Source organism: Arvicola amphibius, chromosome 11 (genome assembly GCF_903992535.2).
Source record: "Arvicola amphibius chromosome 11, mArvAmp1.2, whole genome shotgun sequence".
NCBI lineage: Eukaryota > Metazoa > Chordata > Mammalia > Rodentia > Cricetidae > Arvicola > Arvicola amphibius.
This window is the reverse complement of record NC_052057.2, coordinates 14,349,752-14,374,777: the sequence shown is the minus strand read 5'-3', so window position 1 is coordinate 14,374,777 and position 25,026 is coordinate 14,349,752. Positions and strand designations below refer to the sequence as shown.

At 43.6% G+C, this 25,026-nt stretch overlaps 2 protein-coding genes across 2 annotated transcripts in view; one reads left to right on the top strand and one right to left on the bottom strand.

Moving 5' to 3' along the window:
- Positions 1-25,026, top strand: part of Gfm1 (G elongation factor mitochondrial 1) — a 40,722-nt gene that overhangs the window by 7,307 nt on the left and 8,389 nt on the right. The window contains exons 5-13 of the mRNA XM_038347133.1: positions 51-167; positions 2,034-2,184; positions 6,021-6,175; positions 7,404-7,488; positions 10,080-10,217; positions 11,652-11,753; positions 13,699-13,755; positions 16,547-16,684; positions 18,230-18,312. Of these exons, the coding sequence (XP_038203061.1) occupies positions 51-167; positions 2,034-2,184; positions 6,021-6,175; positions 7,404-7,488; positions 10,080-10,217; positions 11,652-11,753; positions 13,699-13,755; positions 16,547-16,684; positions 18,230-18,312 (1,026 nt within the window). The remainder of the gene's footprint in view (positions 1-50; positions 168-2,033; positions 2,185-6,020; positions 6,176-7,403; positions 7,489-10,079; positions 10,218-11,651; positions 11,754-13,698; positions 13,756-16,546; positions 16,685-18,229; positions 18,313-25,026) is intronic.
- Positions 18,346-23,927, bottom strand: Lxn (latexin). Its single transcript, XM_038347135.2, has 6 exons — positions 23,313-23,927; positions 22,085-22,147; positions 21,148-21,325; positions 20,730-20,866; positions 18,916-18,978; positions 18,346-18,656 (listed from the first exon to the last, which is right to left on the bottom strand). The coding sequence occupies exons 1-6, from the start codon at positions 23,439-23,441 to the stop codon at positions 18,558-18,560; spliced, it is 669 nt and encodes a 222-aa protein (XP_038203063.1). The 5' UTR covers positions 23,442-23,927; the 3' UTR covers positions 18,346-18,557.

Genomic DNA, 25,026 nt, shown 5'->3' with positions numbered 1-25,026 from the left:
TTTCAAAATAATTTTGAGAGAAGAGGCAAGCAAATATTTTTGTTTTTCAGATCCAAACTAAATCACAACGCAGCATTTGTGCAAATACCCATTGGCTTGGAGGGCGATTTTAAGGGTATTATAGACCTCATTGAGGAACGAGCGATTTACTTTGACGGAGACTTTGGGTAAGTGCTAAAATATACTGCCAAAATCTTGTATTTTCGAAGACATCAAAGAAAAGGAAGTCATAAGTTAAACAGAGACTAATTATTTTTTTAAAATGTGCTTGAATATCATTCTTTAAGGTGATTTTAATGACTTAAAATTAAATGTTCTTAGTCATACTAGAGACCTTTGGCCTCTTGAAAATTCTGTTGACCATAATCATACTCACCAGAATATTGCAGTCTCTAGTAGGAAGGGTTAGATAACTTCATTTTTTTTTTTTTGAGACAGGGTCTCACCCTGTAGCTTTGACTGGCCTTGAACTCTGAACTCACAGCGGTCTGCCTACCTCTGCCTCCTGAGTGCTGGGATTAAAGGCGTGTGCCACTACAGTGGACCCTAGGTCATTAACTCTTTTCATACAAATAACGAAGTTGAGCACACAGCCTTTTATTTAGGATATCCCAATAGGGAGTAAGAAATGGACAAAGCATAATGTACTCTTCATCCTTGACTCCAGTTCTTGAGTCTGCCTCATGGTTCTCAGCCCTCCTAATGCTGCGACCCTTTAATACAGTTCCTCAGGTTGTGGTGACCCCAGCCATAAAATTATTTTATTGCTACCTCATAATTGTAATTTTGTGACTGTTAGGAGTTATAATATAAATATCTGATATGCAAGATGTTTGATATGTGATTCCCCAAAGCTGGTGGTCATGACCCACAGCTTGAGAACTGCTAATCTAGGGATTGAAAGGCAAATAATAAAACACACCATCTGTAATATAACACTCGGTATTTAACAGCAGTCTCAAAGGATTTCAAGCTGTGTATTTTAAAATGGAGAGCCAGACCCGATGGTACACGCCTATCATTCCAGCACTTAGAGGCCGAGTCAGGAGCAAGCTGAGGGCCAGCATTGGCTGCACAAGCAAGATTCTGCCTCAGGGCCCATCCCTCCTTCAAGACATGTGCTGTTGGTTCAGAATAGACAAAAGCTTCAGTAGACTAAAGAAGTCAGCCTTCAGAGCCCATGCTAATGGAATGGTCAGAAGCTTAGACAGGCTTCAGACAGCTTACTTGAAGGTAGCTGATCCTAATGTGGCTTGTTTAGACAAGTTTTCTCACTTAGAGTGTAGATAATAGAAACTGTTTATTGTGGTGTGAGCGTGAGCAGCCCTCCAGTTTAAATAAGTGCTGCTTTCTTTTCTTTGTTTTCCAGTTATATGGCAGAAAAAAATAGTCCTGTGGCCACACTGGAAAGAATTTTAATCCCTTATTTAATTGATAGCTTTTCTAAGTCTTTTTTGTTGTTGCTCATTTTGAGACAGGGTCTGTTCTGGCTGGCCTGGGACTTGTCATGTAGAGCAGGCTGTTCTTGAACTCACAGAGCTCTGACTGCCTTTGCCTCCCGTGCTGGGATCAAAGGTGTGCGCCACCACACGTGGCTCCCAAGGCAGGTTTTGACCTCATGTTCTTCTGCTCATTTTAGCTCTAGAATAAGATAAACCCGTCGATATTAAATGGGGAAGAATTTTATATTTTATCTATTATTCTAAAAAACTCGCTAGGAGAAGAATAGGGCACGATGCCTTATGACATCATGCATACTGCTTTGTTTCCCTGTAGCGGGCTGTGTTGAGTCTAGGCTCCCCTGTTCCCTGGTGGTGCATTTTCGAGCAAAGGGCTGGTCCACTGAAGCGGTTTTGCCCACTGTTTTGTCTGAACTGTGAGGAAGCAGTTATCTTATTTGCTGTTGGAGCGCAGAGTCCTCGGAGTGTTTGCCAGAACAGCAGCAGAACACCATAGCTGCTGGCATGCCATCAGTGATTTGTGCTTAGCTTATCAGCCCTAGAGCCTCTACATCAGAGCATTCTTTCTCTTAGTCAGATCCTTCGGTACGCTGAGATTCCAGCTGAGCTGAGGGCCGCAGCAGCTGACCACCGGCAGGAGCTAATTGAGTGTGTTGCTAATTCAGATGAGCAGCTTGGTGAGCTCTTCCTGGAAGAAAAAATCCCCTCGGTTTCTGATTTAAAGGCAAGTACTCTCAAACTAGATCTTTTAAAAAACACTTTTAAAAAATGTTCACGGATGTTTTGCCTGCATGCAGTGCTTTTGGAAGCCAGAAGAGGGCACTGTATTCCCTGGAACTAGAGTTGCAGATGACTGAATGGCCTTGTGGGTGCTGGGAACTGAACCCTGGTCCTTTGGAAGAGCAGCCAGTTCTTTTAAGCACTGAGCCATCTCTCCAGCACCTCAGATATTTTATAATGAAAAATGGGGTTGATATGGGAGCAGAAGGCATGATTCTTTTGTTAATGGGCTTTATTAATGCAATTTGAGCAAAAAAAATTAATATAATTGACTTCCATAAAAATGAAGATTCAAAAGCCAGAGGCTTTTGAATAAACATTTCCCCAAAGAAGATGTTCAAGTATCAGCACATGAAAAGATACTTTCCAGTCCTAATCATTAGAAAAAATGCAAATCAAAGCCACAGTGAGAGACCATTTGTACCATTAAGATGAATCTTAAAGACCAACCAACCAACTAGCGAGAAAACTGAAAAGCCCAGAAAGCTTGCATTGATGCAGATGTGGAGACTCACACGCTTGTGCCTTCCCGGTGGAAATGTGCCAAGCACTGTAGAAGGCAGCGTGGCAGTAAGCCTCTCCCTGGAGGCTCACCCCAAGAAGGATGGGTTCCCAGCTAGTACAGCGCAACCCAACATGTATGCAGTATCCACCTCAGCCACGGAATAGCAGAGATCTGCTAATGAATGCCCATTAGAATGGATGTGTAAAAGTGATGTGGTCTGTGAATATGAATAGTTTTTATCCCCCCCCCCAAATATAACTCTGAGCAGTGTGACACCAGAACTATGAAGACATTCTCGTGAAATGTGCCAAATAGCTAAGATAGTTGTTTTATGATTTCGTTTATGCAGTAGACAGAGAATGTGCCAAATATCTAAGATAGTTGTTTTATGATTTCGTTTATGCGGTAGACCGAGAATAGTCAGATTCATAGAAAGTGGAGCTTTGAGCTGAGTGTGGAGGCATGGACCTGCAATCCCACACTTGAGAGGCGGAGACTGAACAGTTCCCGCTAGTTCACGGTCATCCTGAGCACATAGTGGGTAGCCTGGTCTGTGGACTGAATGCCCCATCTCAAAAACAAAAAGCAAAAAACCCAAAAGTAAGTAGTTATTTTATGAATTGTTAGAGAGCCTTTATTTTGGGGAAGTATTGCTTTAAGTGGACAATATAAACGTTTTAAAGAGGGACAGTGGTGAGCGCTGTATAGCATTATGAGTTGACAAAGTATTGTTGAGCTTCTGTCTTCAAAATGATTAAAATGGTAAATTTTATGTATCTTTAAAAAGACATTAATCTTTTAAAACCACTTGGTATGCCTAGCAGAGATCGGCTAGGTAATTATTGTATATAAGATGTTATGCTTGAATGTAAATTCAGTAAATCTAAAACAAGAAAGGATGCTATTGCAGCTGAGGGTCCTTCCTGATTTTCTTTGAATTGTTAGACTGAGACCCTATCTTGTAATGTGAGTTCTTTGATGGACTCAAAAGAGTTAGCAGTTTAGCCCTGATGAGCAGGGAATACTCATAGATGTACAGGTCTAGCCATAAATAAAACCATGTATTATATGTTGGAACCACGATAGAGAGGGGTGTGATTTCGTTTTATCATTAAAAATGTGTCAAGATTTTAAATTTATTCCCAAATGTTTAGTAACTTCCTGGGACTCACAGAATTTGGAGGATGGTCACACTTAGAGCGTTGAGAGAAAACCTAGGGAAGGAACAAGGCACATGAGATTGTCTGAAGGGCGCCATGTGTGAGCCTCCAGAGGAACCTCATAGAATTAATTCTCTCAGCGAGACGTTGTGATGCCACCTGTGGATCTACCAAGGAAGCCCAGGCTGTCTGGTGTGGACTCTGGCAATCCCAGCCCTTGGCGAGACAAGAAAATCCCAAGTTGGAGGTCAACCTGGGATGCTAGGGAGACCGTGTCTCAAAATATCAAAACCAAACTGAATAAAGCAAAAATAAGATAGACTCAGTGTCCAAGATGATTATTGGGGTCAACTCAGTGTGTACTCAAAGTGTGGTCAAGACGATTATTGGGGTCTACTCAGTGTGTACTCAAAGTGTGGTCTCTCGAAGGAGAGCGGTTAGCGCACACCATGTGCAGAGCATCATAGAGCAAACCCTTGCTGCCAGTCCACAAGGCTGTGCAGGCCTGCATCTCCTTGGGTCACGTGGGTATGTGTTAGTTTCTGTGCTATGGCTGGATGCTCATTGATGTGTTGGGAAACAGCAACTTTTAAGTGTGAGAATGATTGTTATGAAAACAGAAAAGCCAGGACTTTGTTGGCTGTTTTATGGGATGGTTCCGGTGTCCTCCTTCCCCCTGTCACCATCCTCATATGATTCTGTGTTGTGCTGCAGACTAAGTATCGTGATGGTGCTGTGTCCCTGTCTGCATCTTAGAGAGAAGTGGGAAGCCTTTATGAAGACATGGCTTGTGGTAGCCTAATTGCTTGTCCCGTAGCCGTGTTTGAGTCCTAGAAGCAGCACAAGTGTTTAAAGTGATTTTTTCTCTGTCTTTCCCTCATTATAGCTCTGTTCATATGCTCAACTCTTATCTGACTTTTATTATAGTATCTTTAGAAATTGTGACTATGAATGTTTTATCCTAAGGTTTTGTGGTTGTTTGTGTGTGCATATGTGTGCTCCTGTGTGTGGTGGTTCTAAGTCTTGAACCCAGAGCCTTCCACTTGGTGGTGCAGGCTTTTTATCCCAGCCCTTGAAAAAGAGGCAGGTAGATGCCAGTGAGTTTAAGGCCAGCCAAGAACATCTAATGAGACCTATCTCAAAAGACAGCAAAAGCATTTCAGGGACAAAGGAGTTTCTACGCTCACAGTTTTAGGTTACAGTTCACTCTTACTGGGAAGTTAGCAGCTTGAGAGAGTTGGTTGTAGTCTGTCCATTCCAAAGCAGACGGCAGTGGATCTCAGAGTACATCATTCAGAAGCAGAGAGAGCTGTGGATTGATGGATGTTTGCTCCTACTCAGCTCAGTCTTCCTTTTTCACTCCGTCCAGGGAGCGGCCTGTGAAATGGTACCTCCTGCATCCAGTGTGCCTCTTCCCACCTCAGTTCATACTAGCGAAAGAATCCTCCAAGACACTGTCAGAGGTTCACCCCTCCTGTGATGCTGAACGGTATCAAGTTTACAGTTAAAACTGGCCTTCGCCAAGATTACAAGGAAACCTTTCTTATCTTAAAAGACCATTTCTTACGCTTTTCTAAATCATGCTAGTTTCTCATAAATCCAGGGATTTGATTCTTGCTTTTGTTTGTTTGTTTTGTTTTTGAGACAGGCTCTTACTGTGTAAACTTGACTGGATGGATAGCTTTGACTCAGAGAGATCCACCTGCCCCTGCTTCCGAGTACTGGGATTAATAGCGTATGCTACCACACCTACCTTCATGTCTGTGTTCTTCCCCTTACACAATTATTAGCATAGAGTTTACAGTATTCTATGTATCTAATATATACATATGTATATATATTATTAAAACATATATATGTATATATCTTTTAATACCAAATAAAAAGGAACCTTTTAGGACTATCAAAAGGTAATTATTCCATAAATCACTACTTGGCCCTAAGAAAAGCAATTTTCTCGTTTTTCAGTATTTTGACTGAGTTACTGAGATGTTCTCTTCTCCTTCCCTGGAACCAGCACTCCGGAGTATTATTTTATTTTGTGTGTTCATAACTGACCTGACGCCTGGGCTGTTGTAGTAACACAAATCGTACTCAACTCTCTGTGTTCTGTAGCTGGCAATCCGAAGAGCCACCCTGAGCAGATCCTTCACTCCAGTGTTCCTGGGAAGTGCTCTGAAGAACAAAGGAGTCCAGCCTCTCCTGGACGCTGTCCTGGAGTACCTTCCCAATCCCTCTGAGGTCCAGAACTACGCCATACTCAACCAGGAGTGAGTGTGGCTACGCGCACTGTGCTTTATGAAAGATGCTTTAATACGTATGCACGGCAAAGAGGTTTAAGGATTGGTCTTTCATTTATTTTTATGATTTTCTTTATGCATAAAAATCACCATTTTTAGTTGGATTTCAATTTTGGTGTACAGGAAGATATTTGCTATATGAGTTTCCATATCATTTATGACGTACAAGAATGATTTGTGGGCTGGAGAGATGGCTCAGAGGTTAAAAACCTTGGCTGCTCTTCCAGAGGTCCTAAAATTCCAGCAACCATGTGGTGGCTCATAACCATTTATAATGAGATCTGGTGCTCTCTTCTGGTGAACAGGCAAGTATGCAGGCAGAACAATATGTGTGTGTGTGTGTGTGTGTGTGTATGTATATGTATATATATACATATATATTATAAATAAATTTTTTAAAGTATAATTTGTTCTGTTATCTCTCAAGGTTTATACTATTTTATTCATTTGCTATCATTTAAGATATAGAATTTTTTTAACTTAAAAAAAAAATGAAACTCAGGCTAGGGAGATAGCACATCAGATAAAGGTGTCTGCCACCAAGCTCCGTGACCTCAGTTTAATCCCAGGACCCACATGGTGGAAGGAGAGCATCAGCTCAGAGAAGCTGTCCTCCGAGCTCTACATACAATATGCATAAAATACAATGTAAAGCAAAAACAAGGAAAGAAACCTTCTTAAGGCTCTTCCGGATATTACTCTATATGCTGTCTAAGAGGTCCAGCGTTTGAGTCCGCTCTGGTCCTGACTATGTAGTTACAAAGCCTGCAGGACTTTGACTGAACTCTTCAGTGAAACGTGGTGTATATTCAGAAGCTGTCAGCAAACATACGCTTTTTCTTTGATAAGAGCAAATTGATGTGGATGGAATATTCAGGGGCTTGGCAGTTGGCTCAGTGGGTGAGGTGCTTGCTGCTTAAGTGAAGACCGTGTAAAAAGCCGTGTTGGGGTCCCGTGCTTGCACACTGGAGATGGGGTGCTGCTGGGAGGGGACTGTGCGGAGACAGGAGGATCACTGGGGCAAGCTGGCTGTCAGCCCTGTGGCAGGTTCAGCGAGAGGCGTGATAGAACAGGATAATTGAAGTCATCCCCTGCCTCCATGCATGCATGCTGATACTTGTACACATACACGTATGCAACACACACAAAGACATACCAAGTATTATGTTTTATAACTTTATATTTCTTTCGTTTAAAGTGACTCAAAAGAGAAAACCAAAATCTTAATGAACTCCCAAAGAGACAATTCCCACCCGTTTGTGGGCCTGGCTTTTAAACTGGAGGTAAGTTGCTATCTGATGTATTTACTGCAGTCTGTAAATTTTTTTTGCTAGACTTTTGACCCTGTTATAAAATGACTCTGTATGCCCTTGTGAAATGCTTAGGAAAATAGAGGAGAGAAGAGTGGCCAGAACCTTGAACGGTAGGTAAGTTGGTAGTTCCTTGTCGTTAGATGCGGTTAACTCTTTGCAGTTTTAAAATGTAAAGTTTTACAGAAACCATACTCTACATAGTTTTACCTTGGTATTTCCATTTAGAATAGTTATAAATTGTTGGAAGAATAGCGTGTTAAGTAAATATGCCATTATTGGTTTAAAATTATATAGGTATTGGACATTATTATAGGCAAAAGTGGGTCCACTTTTAGAAAATAATGGTCCTGAGTCACTTATGAAGGGGCTCAGCCTAGCTCTGTTTTTAAAAGAGAGATCTGTAGGCAGCTGGAGATGTGCAGCTATGGTTTGTGTAGGCAACCTGCAGTGTGTCTTTACAGTGCACTATTATTTAGACTTTAAAAATTAAGATGCTTATTTATTTATTCTTAGTTTACGTGTATAAGTGTTTTGTCTGCATATATGTCTGTGTACCATCTTGTGTGCGGTGCCATGGAGGTCTAAGAAGGCGTTGGTCCTCTGGAGCTGGAGTTACAGACAGTTGTCAGTCGCCATGTGGGTGCTGGGAACTGAACTCAGATCCTCTGCAAGGGCAAAACAATGTTATTCACTGCTTAGCCATTGCCCCAGCCGAGATGCTAACCTAGTTTTTGGACATGAGAAGTTTATAAATTTTAAAAGAACATATTTTAGATTTACAGAAAAAGTATAAATATTTGTACAGATAATTCATTCATCCATTTCTTCTTAGTAAACATTATTGCAACTAATGGAACAATATTAATTTACTATTAATAAAGCCCATACTCAAATGTCTATGGTTATTGCTTATAGCCCCTTTTTGTTCGCATCCCATTCAGCTAGCACATTAGATTGTCATGGCTCCTGTCATAGCTAGTTTTATGTCACCTTGACATAAGCTAGAGTCATTTTGGAAAAGGGAGCTTCAACTGAGAAAATAATCCTACCAGATTGGCCTTGAGTGATGGTTGATGTGGGCAGTACCACCCCTGGGCAGTGCCACCCCTGGGTCATTGATCCTGGGAGCTATAAGAAAGCAGAGCAAGCCATGGGGGGCACCTGGCCATGGCCTCTGCATCAGCTCCTGCCTCCAGGTTCCTGCCCTGCTTAGTTCCTGTCCTGACGTCCCTCAGTGCTGGGCTGTGCTGGAACTCAGAGTGGAAGTAAACCCGTCCTCCCCAAGCTGCTTCTGACCGTGGTGTTTACCACAGAGATGGAAGCCTAAGACAGCTCCTGCAAACTGCTTCAGATTTTTTTTCCCTTGCTTCTCATGTCCTTGATATTTTTAAGAAGTGTTAGTCAGGATGTTTTCCAGTTTGAGACTTTCTTATGTTTCTGTGAAGATTAGATTTGGGTAATGGGTGACTGCAGGGAACACGTCATCCTTGACACGTCTCAAACATATGGGTTTTACTATTAGGATGACCTTGATCACCTGACTTAGGTAGGGTTTGTCGGGTCTCTTCCCTACAAAATGGCTCTTTGTATTCTCTTCCTTTCTTACTGCACTTTTAAAAAGAAGTCATTATGTTAGGTTGTCAAGTGACTTTTCAAGAGGAAAGAAATAAGCATCTATTCATCCAAACAGGCCTCAATGACAGACCAAACACATTCGTCCTCCTAAGTCTGTCTTGGTGAGCCAGTGAGTTTACTGGGGCAGCCAGAGGAACATGGGTGGCCCCTAGACTTCTGCAGCACCGGAAACCCCACCCCGTGGTGATACCTCCTGAAAGCCATGTCCCTGGAATCTTTGCCCTGCTGGCAGGCTGCGCACCAAGGCACCAATTCTTTCCCCAGAAACTGTGTCTGCTCTGAACCAGTGGGGGGCGCTCGTGAACCATAGGCCTCTCTGAGTTCTGAGTCTTGCAAGATGTGTTAGTTTCCTGGGTCTCTCGCAGGCTCTTCTCTCCCAGCAGATATGGAGGAAATAGCTTCTCTACATTTATAGTACAGTTCCATTTTGTGTGAGATTTATTTTTGATTAGTGTCTGTGTGTGAGGGTGTATGCGTATGAGTGGAGGTGTCCACAGAGGCCAGAAGAGGGAGCTGGAGTTACAGGCGCTGTGAGCTGCATGATGTGGGTGCTGGGAACTGAACTCAGAGAAGCAACAGGTGCCAAGGAGACATTTCTTTTAATCTATATTTCATATTTTGTAAATGTAATAAATATTTTTTATCCTTTTATTATTAATGTCAGGGTATTTTACTTATTGATGTAAACTTTTGCTAACAAATTTGAATTTTTAAAAGCAATTGGCTACTTAAAATTTGTAGTAAAACGGGTTTTCTTTTTTAACTTGGATACTCTTTGTATATATTTTTTTTGACATATACTTTTATTTTCTGGTTTTGTCTCTTCATTGTTAATGTAGCTGGAATTTGTTTTGATTTGCGAGGTTGACTCTTTTCTCTTTCTGACATTTCTTTTGTTCTCGTGAAAATGCACTCTCGACGTCTAGGCCGGCCGCTTCGGACAGCTAACGTATGTCCGCAATTACCAAGGTGAATTAAAAAAGGGCAACACCATCTACAACACAAGGACGGGAAAGAAGGTGCGCGTGCAGAGGCTGGTGCGCATGCACGCCGACATGATGGAGGCAAGTACACCACCAGGGCGCTGTTTTCGGCCAGCAGGCGATGCTTTCCTTGGTTCCTCTGTACTCGGCTGTGTTGTAACTGATAGCACCCTGCTGTAGGTGAAATGGTTGGCAGGTGGTGAGGTCTTGGTTTATTCCTCTAGAAACTAGTCTCCTTCCTCAGAGGCCCTGGTTCAGGAAGAGAGACTCTGGGATTCAGTACAGGCTCTGTCCTCGGGAACTGCAAAGACTCTGGCTGTGTGTTCGGGAAGCAACGGCAGAATCACAAGGCCAGCCTGAAACACATAAGGGGACCCTGTCGGCAGAGAGGACAAGCATGAGAAGCATTTAGAAAGGCGGTTCTTAGGGATAAAAGAATAATAAATTCACAGTTTTCCACATGATTTGATGACGTTGCCTTCTGAAATAAGGTAGCATAGGTGAGGGTACTGGTTAGTATTAGGAGCTATACTCCTGTCCGACGTGGGATTTAGTACTTGACTCAGGAGCAGCGAAGATACTGGCAGTGAGGGTATGTGCGTTCAGGAACATGCCGAAGGCAGAATCACAAGCCAGCCTGGATCCATACTGCAAACTCTTGCAGGGCCGCATTGCCTCCAGAATCCACCCGAAGATCTGTAACTTCTCAAGTCTGGGTCTTTGACTTATACTTGCCTTTTGTCGTCCTTATAGATAGGTCACAGCAGTTACGCTGAGTGCTGAAGCCCCGTCTCTCTAGTCTGGCTCTGTGTTCTCAGCCTATTGGTTTAAATAAAAATGGGAAGTTTTTAGAAGACCCTACCTCTTATCTCTGGGAAGATGAAAACTTGACAGCTTTGCACAGTAGGCAGCGAGGGGCAGGCTGTAGGGTTAGTAATTGTCACCGATATTTCTTGCCAGCTTCAGGCGAATATGTGTCACCAAAGAAAGCCACTCACCCCACAGCTATTATGAATGAACCGTGAGCAAGGAAGGAGGAAGGACAATAACTCGGAAGCTTGGAGGCAGCGGTGCTTTGTCCTAGCTTTCCTGTGTTTTCGTGATGCGTGCATCTGTGAGACATTAAAGATATTTTTAGTTCAGTGGCTTCCATTCTTCTACCTTTGTTTACCAAACTTCCTTTGCAGTCTCCCTTGCGTGTATGTCCTTCAGGGTCTCACTGCCCTGAGGCAGCAGAGCTCACCCCTGCTTTAAAACAGACCAGTTAAGGAAGCCATAGCTCTGGAATTTTCCACTGAGTGTAAAAGCTTGTCTGTTCACATAGGTAGCATCTTAAAGACTGTTGAAGACATGTCTTGGTATGATTGATTGTTGGTGTTGGATTTGCTCATTCTTGGTAGAATTCAGGAAGAGTTTCTGCGTTGCTTATGTGTAGTATGTTTACATGCAGTTGCTTCATGTTGTTCCTTGATTTATTTTATGTGCAAGTATAAATTGCATTATGTCTTTATTCAGGATGTTGAAGAAGTGTATGCTGGAGACATTTGTGCATTGTTCGGCATTGACTGTGCAAGTGGAGACACATTCACGGACAAAGACAACAGTGGCCTTTCTATGGTGAGCCCTGTAACTGCAAAGCTATTCATCATTTGAATTTTAGGCGTCTATTTTATATGTAGTGTATTTTATATGCAGTAAAACAGCTACAAAGGCTTGCATTAACTGTTCCTCATGGCCTTTGTTGGTTATAGCTCTCTGATGATCAGCTGGATAAGTGCTATGTGCGGGCCTACTCACCTGGATTTTTTTCTTAGTAAAAACGTTCCACAATCTTGTAAAATTTTAATGTGGAGGAAAATTTTCACTAGAATGATGTAGGTGTGTCTTCTATCTATCTGATGATTTCATTGGTTAATTAATAAAGAAACTGCTTGGCCTGATAGGTCAGAACATAGGTGGGTAGAGTAGACAGAACAGGATGCTGGGAGTGAGGCAGATGCCTCGGGCAGATGCAATGAAGCTCCGACCCAAGATGGACGTAGGCTAGAATCTTCCTGGTAAGCCTCCTCTTGTGGTGCTACACACATTACTAAATATGGGTTAATCAAAATGTGAGAATTAGCTAATAAGAGGCTGAAACTAATAGGCCAGGCAGTATTTAAATGAATACAGTTTGTGTGTTGTTATTTCGGGTTATAAGCTAGCCAGGCGGCCGGGAGCGGGGCGGGATGAGAAGCAGGCCTGCCCGCAGCTCCTTACTACACTAGATAAAACCTGGAGCACGTAACTCCAGCTCTTCTACTCTGGTCTGCTGTCCACCTTGGGTGCCACTTTAATTCTTGTTATTATCAGGATGTTCCCAGTGGAGCACTGCTTACTAAACCAGGGACCGGAGAGTGACTTCTTCCAGTAGCCCAGAAAACTATAAGGCCAGACTATAATATTTAGAATAGACTTGGGGATAGCAACATGTCTATGCTTGGAAGGTGTCTTAGTGCCAGGTGGTGGTGGCACACATCTTTAATCCCAGCACTCGGGAGGCAGAGGCAGATGGATCTCTGTGAGTTCGAGGCCAGCCTGGGTGCAGAGTGAGTTCCAGGACAGTCAGGGCTGTTACAGACAAACCCTGTCTTAACGAAAAACAAAACAAATAATAACAACAACAAATTATTCTCTGGGTTTAACAGATTATTATAAGACCATTCAAAACCCATAAATCTGCAATTTTAAGATCTCAATAAGGACATTTTATCTTTTAGATTAGGCCTCGTGTAAGTGCTTGTCATGAGCTGGAGAGATAACTTAGTGGCTAAGCATCCATCTGCTCTTGCAGAGGAACCAGGCTGGGTTCCCAGTACCCTCTTCTGTCCATCCTGCACTCCTGCACAGACTTGGTGTTCAGATGTACACACAGACAAAACACTTGTGTGCATAAGAAAATGCCTGCCATTGTACTATGAAGTAGCTGCTTGTTGTGGGAATTGTCCTCTTAGACACTGAAGGGAAGGGTCGTGGTTAACCTCACTTCTGCCCAGTTCTCCCTACCTGGTCCTTAGCCAAGTTACTTCCTGTTCCTTTCTAGCCTTCAGTAACTTGACTTGTGACATGAGAATAGTTTCTGCTTCTTAGACCTGTCATTGATCAAATAATATGTGTGTATGAAGACTGGAATTCCTTCTGTTTCCCTTATTATGAATAAAATATGACTTATCAGAGGACTACAACAGGAATGTAGAGCAGGCAATAAGAATACCGTGCCACCATTTACTCAACTTCATTGTCGTGATTATGTTCAATAATTAGGTCAATAAAGTCGATAAGTTATTTGGGGAGGTAGGGGTTCATGTAAGTATACATCTTTGTTTATTAATGTTATGTTCTTACTTTATTTAATACAAAACAGACTAAGACCCATAATGTCCAGCCTGAGGTGTTGGCTAGTGATTGCCTTTAGGTTTGATGTTAATGGAGTATGCCAATTGCTGAGTCTTAAAACTGTCTTGTAGTTATTTTATGATTTCCTAAAAAGATGGTTTTTTTTTGGTTTTGTTTGTTTTTTTAGGAGTCAATTCACGTTCCTGAACCTGTCATCTCAGTAGCAATGAAGCCTTCTAACAAGGTAGGCGTTTAAGCTTTAACAGATTGCTCTGAACGTGAGCTTTCTCTCGTCATTTTCCACATGGCGTCTTGTGGGAAGCAGCACTGGGCTGGTTTCTCCTTCTTCTGTTGGTATTGAGTCGGCCTTTTAATGTACTCATCGGTCCTGATAAGTCCTCAGTGCATTTCGAGGAATAGATGGCATTTAATAGTGGAGAGACTTGATAACTCTTAGCCATAACATTGACTTCTGAGTAGCAAGTCTACCTTCTTGGAGTCTTAGGTTACTGAAATGGGGAGAAGACAGTGTTTGTCCCAAGTTGTAATGATACTTCATTGTCACGACTTAGTGGGCTATCATGTATTCCTGGACTTTGTTTTGTTTTGAGATATCTGATTATAATACCACAAGCCAATAAGACAACTTTTTAAAGCTTCACCTATAATTTCCTATTTAGGGTTTTTAATTTATGTGCTGTTTTTACAGTTATATATCAGGTTTAATATCATTTGGCCTTCTACAAAGCCAAAATTGTTTGAATGCCTTGCACTCGTATTGCTCTCCATTGGCATCAGTTCAATCCTGAGCCATACTTACTTAGTTCCTAAGTTGCCTTGTTGGAGCTAATTCATTCATGTATTGAGTGAACATTTTAAGACTTTTTGCCATCTGAGAACTGCCATTTACATATTTGGGTAAATTGTCTTGTAGGATACATCATTAACATCTGCTACTTTGTCTGTTTTGAGATCGTTTCCAGTGTAGAAAGGAGAAAGTCAAGAGAGCGAAAGTCACGGAAACAGTCCATCTTCTCGGGATCTCGTGGGGGCTGACCCTTACACCTTACATCTCTGAAAGAGAGCTCTGTTTCAGGTTCTTTATTAAGGCTGCTAGCGAGGTTAGGAATGGAAGGCGTCTTTGTGTTTTCCAGTCCCACACTCAGAGCTCACGGTTAATAACTCGCAATGACAGAAGGAAATCGGGTGAAAACATTTAAGATGTCTTCTCACACGTAAATGTGTTCCAGTCACCTGATGAAGTCCCTCTCACCCTAAGGCCCTGAGTTCTGATAGTGAGCAGGACTGCACCTCTGCCGCATGGGAGCGTGGCTGATGCGAGAGAAGTCATGAGTCAGCTGAGAGCACCAGCGTAGGAACTGATGCCCTCGTGTGTGACCTGTGTGGCCTGAGCAAGTCACCTACCCTTTGTCTACAAACTTACATCGCAGTTATATCTGAGATGACACGTGCAGTCGGCGTTACAGCTCCAAGCGTGTGCTTAATGGTGCTGCTAGTTCTTATACAGGACGTGTTTGTTTTTATTGTTACCGTAAGAAATTTCCAAAAACTTAGTAACGTAAAACTACACCAGTGTATTTATTTTATATTTGTAGGTTAGAGACTGATATGATTCATTACAGTTTAAATTAATCAAGCAGGGATGCATTTGTGTGTGTATTTGTGTGTGTGTGTGTTTTGTGTGCATGTGTATCCTTCTCGGTGTGCGTGCAGGCACATGTTCATGGTCAGAGGACAACCCCATGTGTTGACCGTCACCTGCCTTCTAACTTGAGAGTCTCTCGGTTGTTCACCCCCGTGTGTACCAGGCTAGCTGACTGGCTACCTTCCAGTGAGTCGCGTGTCTCTGCCACTCATCTGGCCGTGGGAGTACTGGGATGGTGCTACCAGATCCAGTGGTACATGGGTTGTGGGGATTCGGACTCAACTCCGGCTGAAGCAAATGTTCTCCCCCCTGAGCTCAAGCTCAGGGTTGTATTCTTTTCTGGAGGCTCTGGGCAAAAACTTTTTCCTTGCTTGCTCACGTTTGTGGGGAGAATTGGGCTCCTATGGGTATATGATTGGGGTTTCCATTTCCTTTCCTCCTCAGGGTCGCTCTGAGCTTCCAGAGGCTGCGCACCTGTTTCTGGCTTATGGCCTTCTCTGTCATCTTTAGATAGAATGTATTTATGTGTGGGTGTGTGCATGCAGAGGTCAATAACATTCGATCCACTGGCGCTCAAGCTATAGGTGGTTGTGAGCCCCTGACATGGGTGCTGGAAACTGAACTCTGATCCTCTGGAAGAGCAGGAAGTTCTCTTAACCACTGAGCCATTGCGCCCGTGTTCCCTCCCCTCCCCCACCATGCTTAGTGCTGGTAGCAATGGGTTGGGTCTTGTTCCTGCTTCTCTCCTGCCTTTCTCTCATCAGCATGGCTTTCCTCTCCTGTCTGCTTTATTATACCTGGAAAGACCTTTGGGTTGTGTTGAGCCTACTCTGACAGCTCGTAGGTTGCTCCCTATCTGGAGTTGAGGGAAGTGGGCATCTTAGCCTACTCACTATGTGGAATTACATCAAAGTACAAACGTATATCAGATGACTGAGGAGGTTGTTTGGGAACAGAAACATCTTGATGTGCTATTTCCTTTGCTGTCCGTCTTCTTCACAGAGTAGTTAATGCTCTGATTCTACAGAAGACTCTTGGTAAACATGCTGACTATATTACATAGCGGATCTCCAAAAGTGGCCGGCACTTCCTTCACTCGGGCAGCTCCCACCGATGGATAGTTTGGCAGTGTGATGGGAAGTGAGAGCTAAATCTTAGACCCTTGTTTTCTATTTTCGTATGAAGAGAAAATCCTGTTCGGCCGGCTGGGCCCTGGTCTTGGCTGTGGTGGCCATATTTTTTTCCAAAAACATCAGAACCCGCTTTATTTCTTAGTTGCCAGTGTATATGGATTTATTCAGTAACATCTCAAAAAATGCAGTTGTTTTTTGTGCTTAATCATACAATGACTTTTCTTCCTCTTTTAAAGAATGATTTGGAAAAGTTTTCAAAAGGCATTGGCAGGTTTACACGGGAGGACCCCACATTTAAAGTCCGTTTTGACACTGAGAGCAAGGAGACCATTGTGTCTGGGATGGGAGAATTACACCTGGAAATCTATGCTCAGGTATGGTTCACAGCGCAGCCCCGTGCAGCCGCCCTTGTTACCAAGTGTGCTTTGTTCTGGCAGAGTGGCCTTCATCCCATAGTCACACCTCTGCAAGTTGAGGCAGCAAGATTAATAGGAACACAAGGTCATCAAGATAAAAAGCCAACTGCTGCTCAAAGTACTGATTAAGTTGATAGTGCTTCTCCAGGCTTAGCTATGATTTGTATCCACGCATGGCACACTGCTGGGCTTCCCTTCTTGTGTTAAAAATTAGTCATTTTTTATCCAAGTCTTTGTTAAACATCATGGATTCCTAGAATCTAGGCTCTGGGATTTGTAATAAGACCCCCATCCATTCCTGGTCGATTATCGGGTCAAATAAAGTAAGCCTTGGGGGAGACAGCCTGTTTGTGTGCCTACCTCTCAGGACTTCTCTTCATGAGGACTGGAGAGGTGGCTCAGTGGTTAAAGCCACTTGCTGTGCTTCCAGAGGACTTGAACCTGGTCGCTGGTACCCACGCTGAGTGGCTCACAACCTCCTTTATTAGTTCCAGCTCCAGTGGATCCAGTCCCCTCTCCTGGCACCTCTACATACGTGGGCATGCATACAGACACAAACACATACATAAGCATGAAGGCCAGGGCAAGGTAGCCTTAATCCCAGAACTCCAGAGAGAGAAGCTAGGCTCTTTCTGAGTTAGTGCCAGCCTGAGCTACAGAGTGAGTTCCAGCCAGAGTGACTGAGGCCCTGTCTCACAAATAATCAACTAATTAGATTAAGCATGGGGTGGGGGGTGCACGCCTTTAATCCCAGCACTTGTGAGGCAGAGTCAGGCTGATCTCTGTGAGTTCCAGGCCAGCCGGGGCTACAGAGCGAGTTCAGGACAGCCGGGGCTACAGAGCGAGTTCAGGACAGCCGGGGCTACAGAGCGAGTCCAGGCCAGCCGGGGCTACAGAGCGAGTCCAGGACAGCCGGGGCTACAGAGCGAGTCCAGGACAGCCGGGGCTACAGAGCGAGTTCAGGACAGCCGGGGCTGTTCTGCAGAGAAGCCCCGTCTCAAACACCAGAAAACAAAACGAAGCACGGAGGCCCGTTCCACACAGGTTAAAACAAAAACAAAAACCCTCCTCCTAGATCAGGTGTGAATATGGTCAAAATGTAAACAGAAGCTGACACTAGTGAGATTGTGGCCTGATTATGTCTTTGCAGTTAGGATAGCAAATCCTGATAAAAGATTTGTTTTTCCAGTGAATGTGCTAATATGAATCAACAGCAGATTGTGTTTTTCCAGTGAATGTGCTAATATGAATCAACAGTAGATTGGGCAGATAGAGCAAATGGTACTGAGTATAAATTAATGAGTCAAAACTGGAATTTACTTTTGTAAGATATGTAAAGGTAGTTTGTGTTATTAGACTATCACATCTGATTCTTGCCAGTTACTAAAATGATTTAAAATTTACTGTTCAGTTTTTTGTCTGTATTTCATAGAATGATGCTAAGGTATTTTTTTCTTCTTTTACTTTATAAAATATAAACAGTGTTACCCCCCTTCATTTTAGAGAATGGAGAGAGAATATGGCTGTCCTTGCATCATAGGAAAGCCCAAAGTGGCCTTTAGAGAGACCATCACTGCCTCTGTGCCGTAAGTATACAATGCAGTCAGACTCCACGAGACTGAAGCGGACTTTTTATTTGGGGATATACACAGTATTGTTACTGTTGGAAAGACATTTTTATGTAGTAATAATCTTCATTATGGAATCTATGCCGTAGCTAAGACAAACAGAGAGACTCCGTGGGATTCACTTGGTATTAGGCTAAGTGCCAGTGAGGATAGCCATCCACACCGTTAGGAACATTTCCATCTCATCTGGGTGTTAGGGCTGTTTACTCCGCTCCCAGGTCCTTCGGGAGGCGGCTGTTGTGCTTGACTTTTGTGCCGTACTGTGGATGCCACAAAACTTGCATTTGCCAGGGAGTGATCTCCTGCAAATAAAGACAGTTAATGCTGTTAGGAAATCAGAAAACATAACTGGGTTTCTATTTGCTGGCAATATTTCCAGTGCCTTCATCAGGAGCAGCAGCTGCAAGGCCAGTTGCTGCAGAGATGATGCACCCCAGCCTGGTGCCTGCTTGCATTTTCATTAACTTTTACATAGAGTCCAAAGGCACAAGGTGACCATGTGGTGACAAAAGAATTACTGATTTTCAAAGTGGCATCAAATAAAGATAAGTCGTATATTACCTGTGACGCAATGTCATGGAGTAGAATGGTATAATCTAATTCAATGAAGTCATCATTTCTTGGCTATAACCAAAAAAAAAACCATTTAAATAATATTATGGCAAAATGACATCTTAATATTTTTGAGTTAATGTTGATTTATAAAAATGAATTTGAAGTTCATAACTGCCTTCAACTTAGCCTGACAGAAATATTTTCCTATATTGAATAAACACTTTCAAATCACATTTTAAAAATCATTATTTTGTATTTATTATTCTAAAACTTGTGTTTCTGTTTCTTCACTTGCTAATCCGTGGCAGCTATTTAGAGCATTCCTGTCCGTAGCTTCTTATCTGCAGACCCTTAGTGTCAGCGATGGCAGTGGGAATGCCTGCGGAAAGGCGTTCTTTAGAAAACGATAAAGGTGGTGACTGAATTATCTAACGCTTTGTTCTGTACTCTATGTTACTTCGGGAAGAAAAGGCATGCGTGCAGTGAGCTACACAGAACTCCTGCATCTGTGGGCTAAAACCATCATCAGAAATGCGCTGTGCCCATGAGACTGAGGCTTCCTAAGCTTGTCCTTGCCATGCTGAGACTCCAACGAGCAGCACAGGCTTCTTGTGGGGCTCCCCAGCCAACAGTGCTTATAAATATAGACCTGCAATCACATTCTCACTTTTAAAATCATAATTTAGTGAAGGCTTACAGGTTGCTTTTTTTTTTTTTTAAATACACATTAAGAAAAGGCTTGCGTGTTTCTGGGCGTGTCTTGAGAAATCATGACTGTGGTTTTATAGCCTGTACCCGGCCTGGGTTGATGGTTCAGTAGCTTCAAAGGAATGTTGTAACCAAGGTTGGTGTCTGTGAGACGCATGTGGAATTGGTAGTTCTGGCCTCTCGCTAGCGCTATAGCTGCTGTCCTGCTGGCGGTTATGGTGTCTCAGGAGCGGTTACCAGGGTCCCTGAGACACAGCACCCGGGCTCTTCCGCGGTCTGTTGCCTGCACACCAAAAGAGGCAGCAGGAAGCCCCTTTCTCTGTTTATGGAAACTGTCTTTGTGTTCTTGGTACTCTTCTTGTTTCCCATCAGCTACTAGTTGAATATCCCCTAGTTAACCTCCAAAAGGAAAACTAAAGAATTTATTCATACGTATTTCTGGTCTAGGAAGATGCGTTTCTACAGACCCATGGTATTAGGCTCTAGGAAGCATAAGGCTCGTAATACGATGTGAGGTCGTCATTCTGACTGAGGGATTACAGAAAAGGATCATGCACGAGCCAAGGAACAGCAAGAATTACCCCAAGCCTCCAAAGACCATGGTAGCCAGGGAACCGCCATTCAGCAGAGAAAACTGCAGTTAGTTCAGTGGTGCTTGACATTAGCAAGTCAAATACACTGTTTAGGTTGCCAAAAAGGAAATATTCTGTATTGAACCTAATAACCCCCCCCCCCAAAAAAAGGCCCAATTTTAACTCACAACTTCACAGTTTTGAAGTGCCCCTTTATTTGTGAGTGCTATAAAAAGTGGCCCCCAGGACCTTTGTAAAGCAAATTAAAGACAAGGTGGTTCATTAAAATGTGTAGTATATACCTGAGTCTTTGTCTAGTGTATGCTAATAAAGCTACAGCCCCTTTGCTCTGGAAAAGTCTGAATAACGCATCATAAGTAACTAAGTTTGATTGCCTTGGCATGAAAGATTAAGAATAGTAACTTGCAAAAATGCCATCTGCATGGTAATAGTTTACTGTGGGGGGGGGAGAGAGAAAGAGAGAGAGAGAGAGAGAGAGAGAGAGAGAGAGAGAGAGAGAGAGAGAGAGAGAACACGTACCACTTGCTTGACAGTTTGGATCTGTGCCATCTTATACCATGTGTCTTCGGTCGAATTTTGCCACATTATGTAGCCACAGGCGACCCAGGCTAAGTGGTGAACTGGCTTCATTTGTGGAGACACATTTCCAGAGCTGTCTGGTAGAGGAAACATTTATATGCTGAATGTAATATTAACCTTTTTAGATTAAAAATCAAAATTCTTAGTCATGCTTCCTAGTGTTCTAATGCGAGTGAAAACTAAATTAAGCCATGCATGTGTAAAACTCCAGATCCTCTTTTTTACTGCTGGATTGGATTGGAAATAAGTATTTTTGTAAAAGTCAGTTTTAACATAGTTAAACATAGTTAGCATCAAGCAATTTTGAGCATGGGTAATAGTACATCTCAAGCATGTTTCCTGTGCTTTATGTGTGTACCTGGAATGTTTTGTGCTTGTAGTGGTTCCTTCATAGACATAAGCCTTTGATAAAATGTGTTATCTTCTTCATCCGGGTTCTTGCCGATTTCACCATCAAATGTGAAGCTGACCTCTGGGGCAGCACCTTGTCCCGTCTGTGGGTAAAGGACTTCCGCTGTGCAGTTCACTGTGACCTGCTGTTAGAAACGATGACCACTCACGATTGTGAGGTCTCGGGATGTGAGGAGTTCCAGCCCTGAGACTGCATGTATCCGCTGTTAGCGGGTACCACTTTAGTCTGACCCACAGCACAGGACTGGTCCCTTGTCAGTGTGCCTCCCATCCTTCCCTGCAGACACAGCGGCCTCTCCCCACTCCAAAAGGAAGGGGTAGCAGCTCAGTGCCTTTCAGGGAATTTCCTGAGTTCCTGGAGTTGTTCTCCTGGAAAGGGCAAACTTTCCAGTTTCAAGATGGCTGGGCTGCAAGCTGCAGTTCCCTCTTTTAAATTTATTCCACTAATAATTGGTCAGGCATAAAATCTTTCAAACTTTCCTGCCCCAGATTAGTGGAATCACACTTGGCCATTCTATTGCTCCTGAATTCCTAAGCGTACTTAATTTGAATACCCAGTTAAAAGGCAGGCGTAAGAAAAGCAATCATGACTGGAGAGTAAATTACTACATTCAATCATACAAGGCCTAAGTTCAGACTGTTTGGAATGTGTGATCTTCTTAAGGGTAATTTATCTGAACGGAAATAACTGACTTTCTAAATAATTCAGTAGAAAGAACCGAGGCAGTACACACTGTCTCACTTGGCTTTGCCCGCAGAGATGCTGCCGTTTTACGCAGAAATTTCACAGCAGCAATAGTAAAAGCTCAAGATCAAACCCTGCAGTCAGAATGATCTAGAATATTCCAATCAAAATGATTCACCAGACAGGGCATTTAACTTACTTTTTGGATAATTTCTTCCACAGAAAATTTAAGGTGATACTTGTGCCCTCTTCCTGGAATATCCTGGAATTAAGAACAATGCAGTGGGGAAAAGAAGACATGATAATAAGTCAAATCTACTTGGGGCCTTCTCATTATTACATGGCTGGAGGCGGCTGGTGTGAGGAAGTACACTTAGGCTTTGTGTCTTTATAAGCATAACACGGTGGGTTCATGCTGACAGTTTTCATGACTGTGTGTATTGCTGTACCTCCTCCCCGCTCCCCAAGCCTTACTTCCTGAGAAAGGCCCCTGTCGCCAAGTGTTTAACATCCAATTTGGCAGTCTCCAGCAGATGTATTTTGGATTAGTGTAGAAGATAGATAGAAGCACAGACAGCAAGTACAGACACAAAGACGATAGGGGATACACCTTTGGAAAGGCTTATCTTAAAGCCCAGGGTACCAGAGCATCCGTTCAGTAACACATTGATTAGAGGCAGATCACTGTCAGGTGACAGAGCCAGTGTGTGTACGTGCTGTTTGTGCTTGATCCGCCAAATGCTACTTCAACGTATCCTATTAGATATTCCACTTTTAAATAAAAAGATAAACTTGAAATTTACACCTAATTATCTAGTACAGCTTCAAAAATAAAACCTTTTTCCTTGTCGGCCAAAAGAAAAAAAAACCAAAAAACAAAAAAAAACCTGTGAACAGTTAAGATTGTGTCCGATTGCCGGGGGAGGGCGAGGGAGAGATGGGCGGGGGTAGCTGAGGTTTTAAACCTTAGCCCAGCTTGAGCCAGGGCAGCGCATCATCTAAGGCAGGATGTGGGTGGCCAGAGCCTGGCAGCAGCCCACACTGCTTTTGTCCTCTTACAAGGGGCTTGTTTCTCACGGTTTCCTTTTGGGTAAGGGCTGAAGAGTTGCCTTGAAAGTTTAGGGAGTTGTCTGGAGGCCATGAGCTTCTGTTAGCCAAGACAGCCAGCAGATTGAGAAACTGTGACAGCTTCCAGACTGTTGAGAACACCTCCTCTCTAGACCTTGTCTCACCGCGGGAAAGGGAGATTTTGTGCGTACAAAATCTGTGTCTGCATTGGTTGGCTTCAGGGGTTCTCTGTGAGACGGTGGAAGCAAACGGTTTGGGGCTTTGTCCCTGGAACCCCATAGGAATGCGAGTTTGGGAGGCGGAGCCGCGGCCATGGAGCGGGGGAGCAAGCGGATCCCAGCTGGGGCCCGGGGACTCACCTCCTTGCTGGCCTTCTGGACGGTCTGCACCTGGAACACCTTGTGCGGGGTCCCCTGCTGGTAGTTGATGCAGTTCTCCGCCACCGAGGCGGCCCTGGAGGCGGCATAGTGGGTGGCTGGGATCTCCATCTTTGGGGACCAGCGGGCTGCCCTGGTTTAGGGGTTCGCAGCGGATGCAGAGTACAGTGGCCCGCGTGGTCTCCGGGGTGGTGGAGAAGCCGGCAGCTGGGCTGGGTGTGTGTGATCCTCAGCGCCTTCCTTCCCTCTTCCTCCTTCGCGCAGGAAACTGTTTGGGCTGTGGCTCTGCCGCTAGGAGCCCGGGCCCCGCCCCGGGGTAGGCGGGGGCCTCCTGGAGAAAAGCCCGGGCATTCCCTCCGGCTCCCGCTGGCTCCATGCTGGGCAGGTGGGCAGGTGCGGGAGAACTCAGGAGGCAAGGGAGGGGTCTTCCAGCCTTGCCTCAGTGGGTCCTCTAGAGTTCTCAGCTGCCTCTGGCTGTTTGATGTACAGATTGTAATACGCTTCCCCTCTAATGGGCCTCACAGGGCAAGGTGCAAAGTGCTCCAGGTGTGATCCGCCCCTACTTTCCCGATCTCAGACCTCAGCTCACCTCAGCTTCCTTCCTTTGGAGTATGATCCAGAATGGAGGGGCAGAAAAAAAACATGCTATAAAGTTGGGGGACTAATTGGGATCAGAAGAGAAATTTACAATGTACCCACAGACCTCCGCTACCGCACTGATCTTAGAAATATGAGCCTCAGTGGGCGTGAACCACCACTCCTGGCTCTCTCTCTCTCTTAAACATTTATTTTTATGTTTTTTTTTTTTACTATATGTATATATATGTCTGTACACACGTGTGTGCAGACACATCAGATCCCCGGAGATGGAGTTCTGTGCACTTGTGGTGCTTGACTACTAAACCATTTCTCCAGCCCCATCTCTTTTTCTTAAAAGGTAGATTATTGAAGGATTTTGGGTAGACTGCTGTGTATGTTGTATTGACGCTCTAAGAAGAAGGGGACTGTGCAGTGTGCTACTGGAGTTTTCCTCTAAGTGAGGACTTTTTTGGACTAGGTGGGTTTCTAAGACATAATAAGCAATGTAGCATTTCTCACCCATCCTGTTACCTCCAATATGAAGTAACTAGAGGATAACAAGATGCTTTTTCTCTTGAAACTGAAGATATTTGTCTTTTTCTTTTCCTTTGAATAAGTCATTCATCTATGAACTAGCCCTTTAGGGGGTGTGTGTGTGTGTGTGTGTGTGTGTGTGTGTGTGTGTGTGTGTGCGCGCGCGCGCGCGCGCGAAGGTAAACACTCCTTGGCTAGTGTCCAGGAAAGAGCGGCTGTGTAGTTGGTGAGTCAGAAGGCCCTCTGCAGAGCCTGCAGTATCAAGTTTCATAAGCTTCTAGCTGCATCTCCTGTAATTACTGTAGACTTCTAGTCAGAGTAGTCAGGGCTACAGCGTGGGCTTCTGAAGTCAGCTTTTGGGGAGTCAGATTGTGTTGCTAATAATTAGCATAGATTATGTCATGAAGGTACTTAAATATTCATATCGACTTGAGTTCTCTTAAAATTATAATTATTACCTTAAAGGGGAAATTTGCTTTTGTTTAGATGTTGAATAAGAGCTGAACTGCGAGAATATGATTCCCATATCCGTGGTTTTTTTTTTTTTTTTTCCGAAAGGTTTCTTAGTGTTTTGCCTGCACAC

Bases quoted from the DNA above. Each gene is read 5' to 3' on its own strand.
- Lxn (XM_038347135.2), bottom strand. From the start codon at position 23,441: ATGGAGATCCCAGCCACCCACTATGCCGCCTCCAGGGCCGCCTCGGTG. The intron at 22,148-23,312 runs GTGAGTCCCCGG...TCTTAATTCCAG, and splicing joins TCCAGAAGGCCAGCAAGGAG to GATATTCCAGGAAGAGGGCA. The intron at 21,326-22,084 runs GTAAGTTAAATG...CGTTTCTAACAG, and splicing joins TGGAAGAAATTATCCAAAAA to CAGGTCACAGTGAACTGCAC.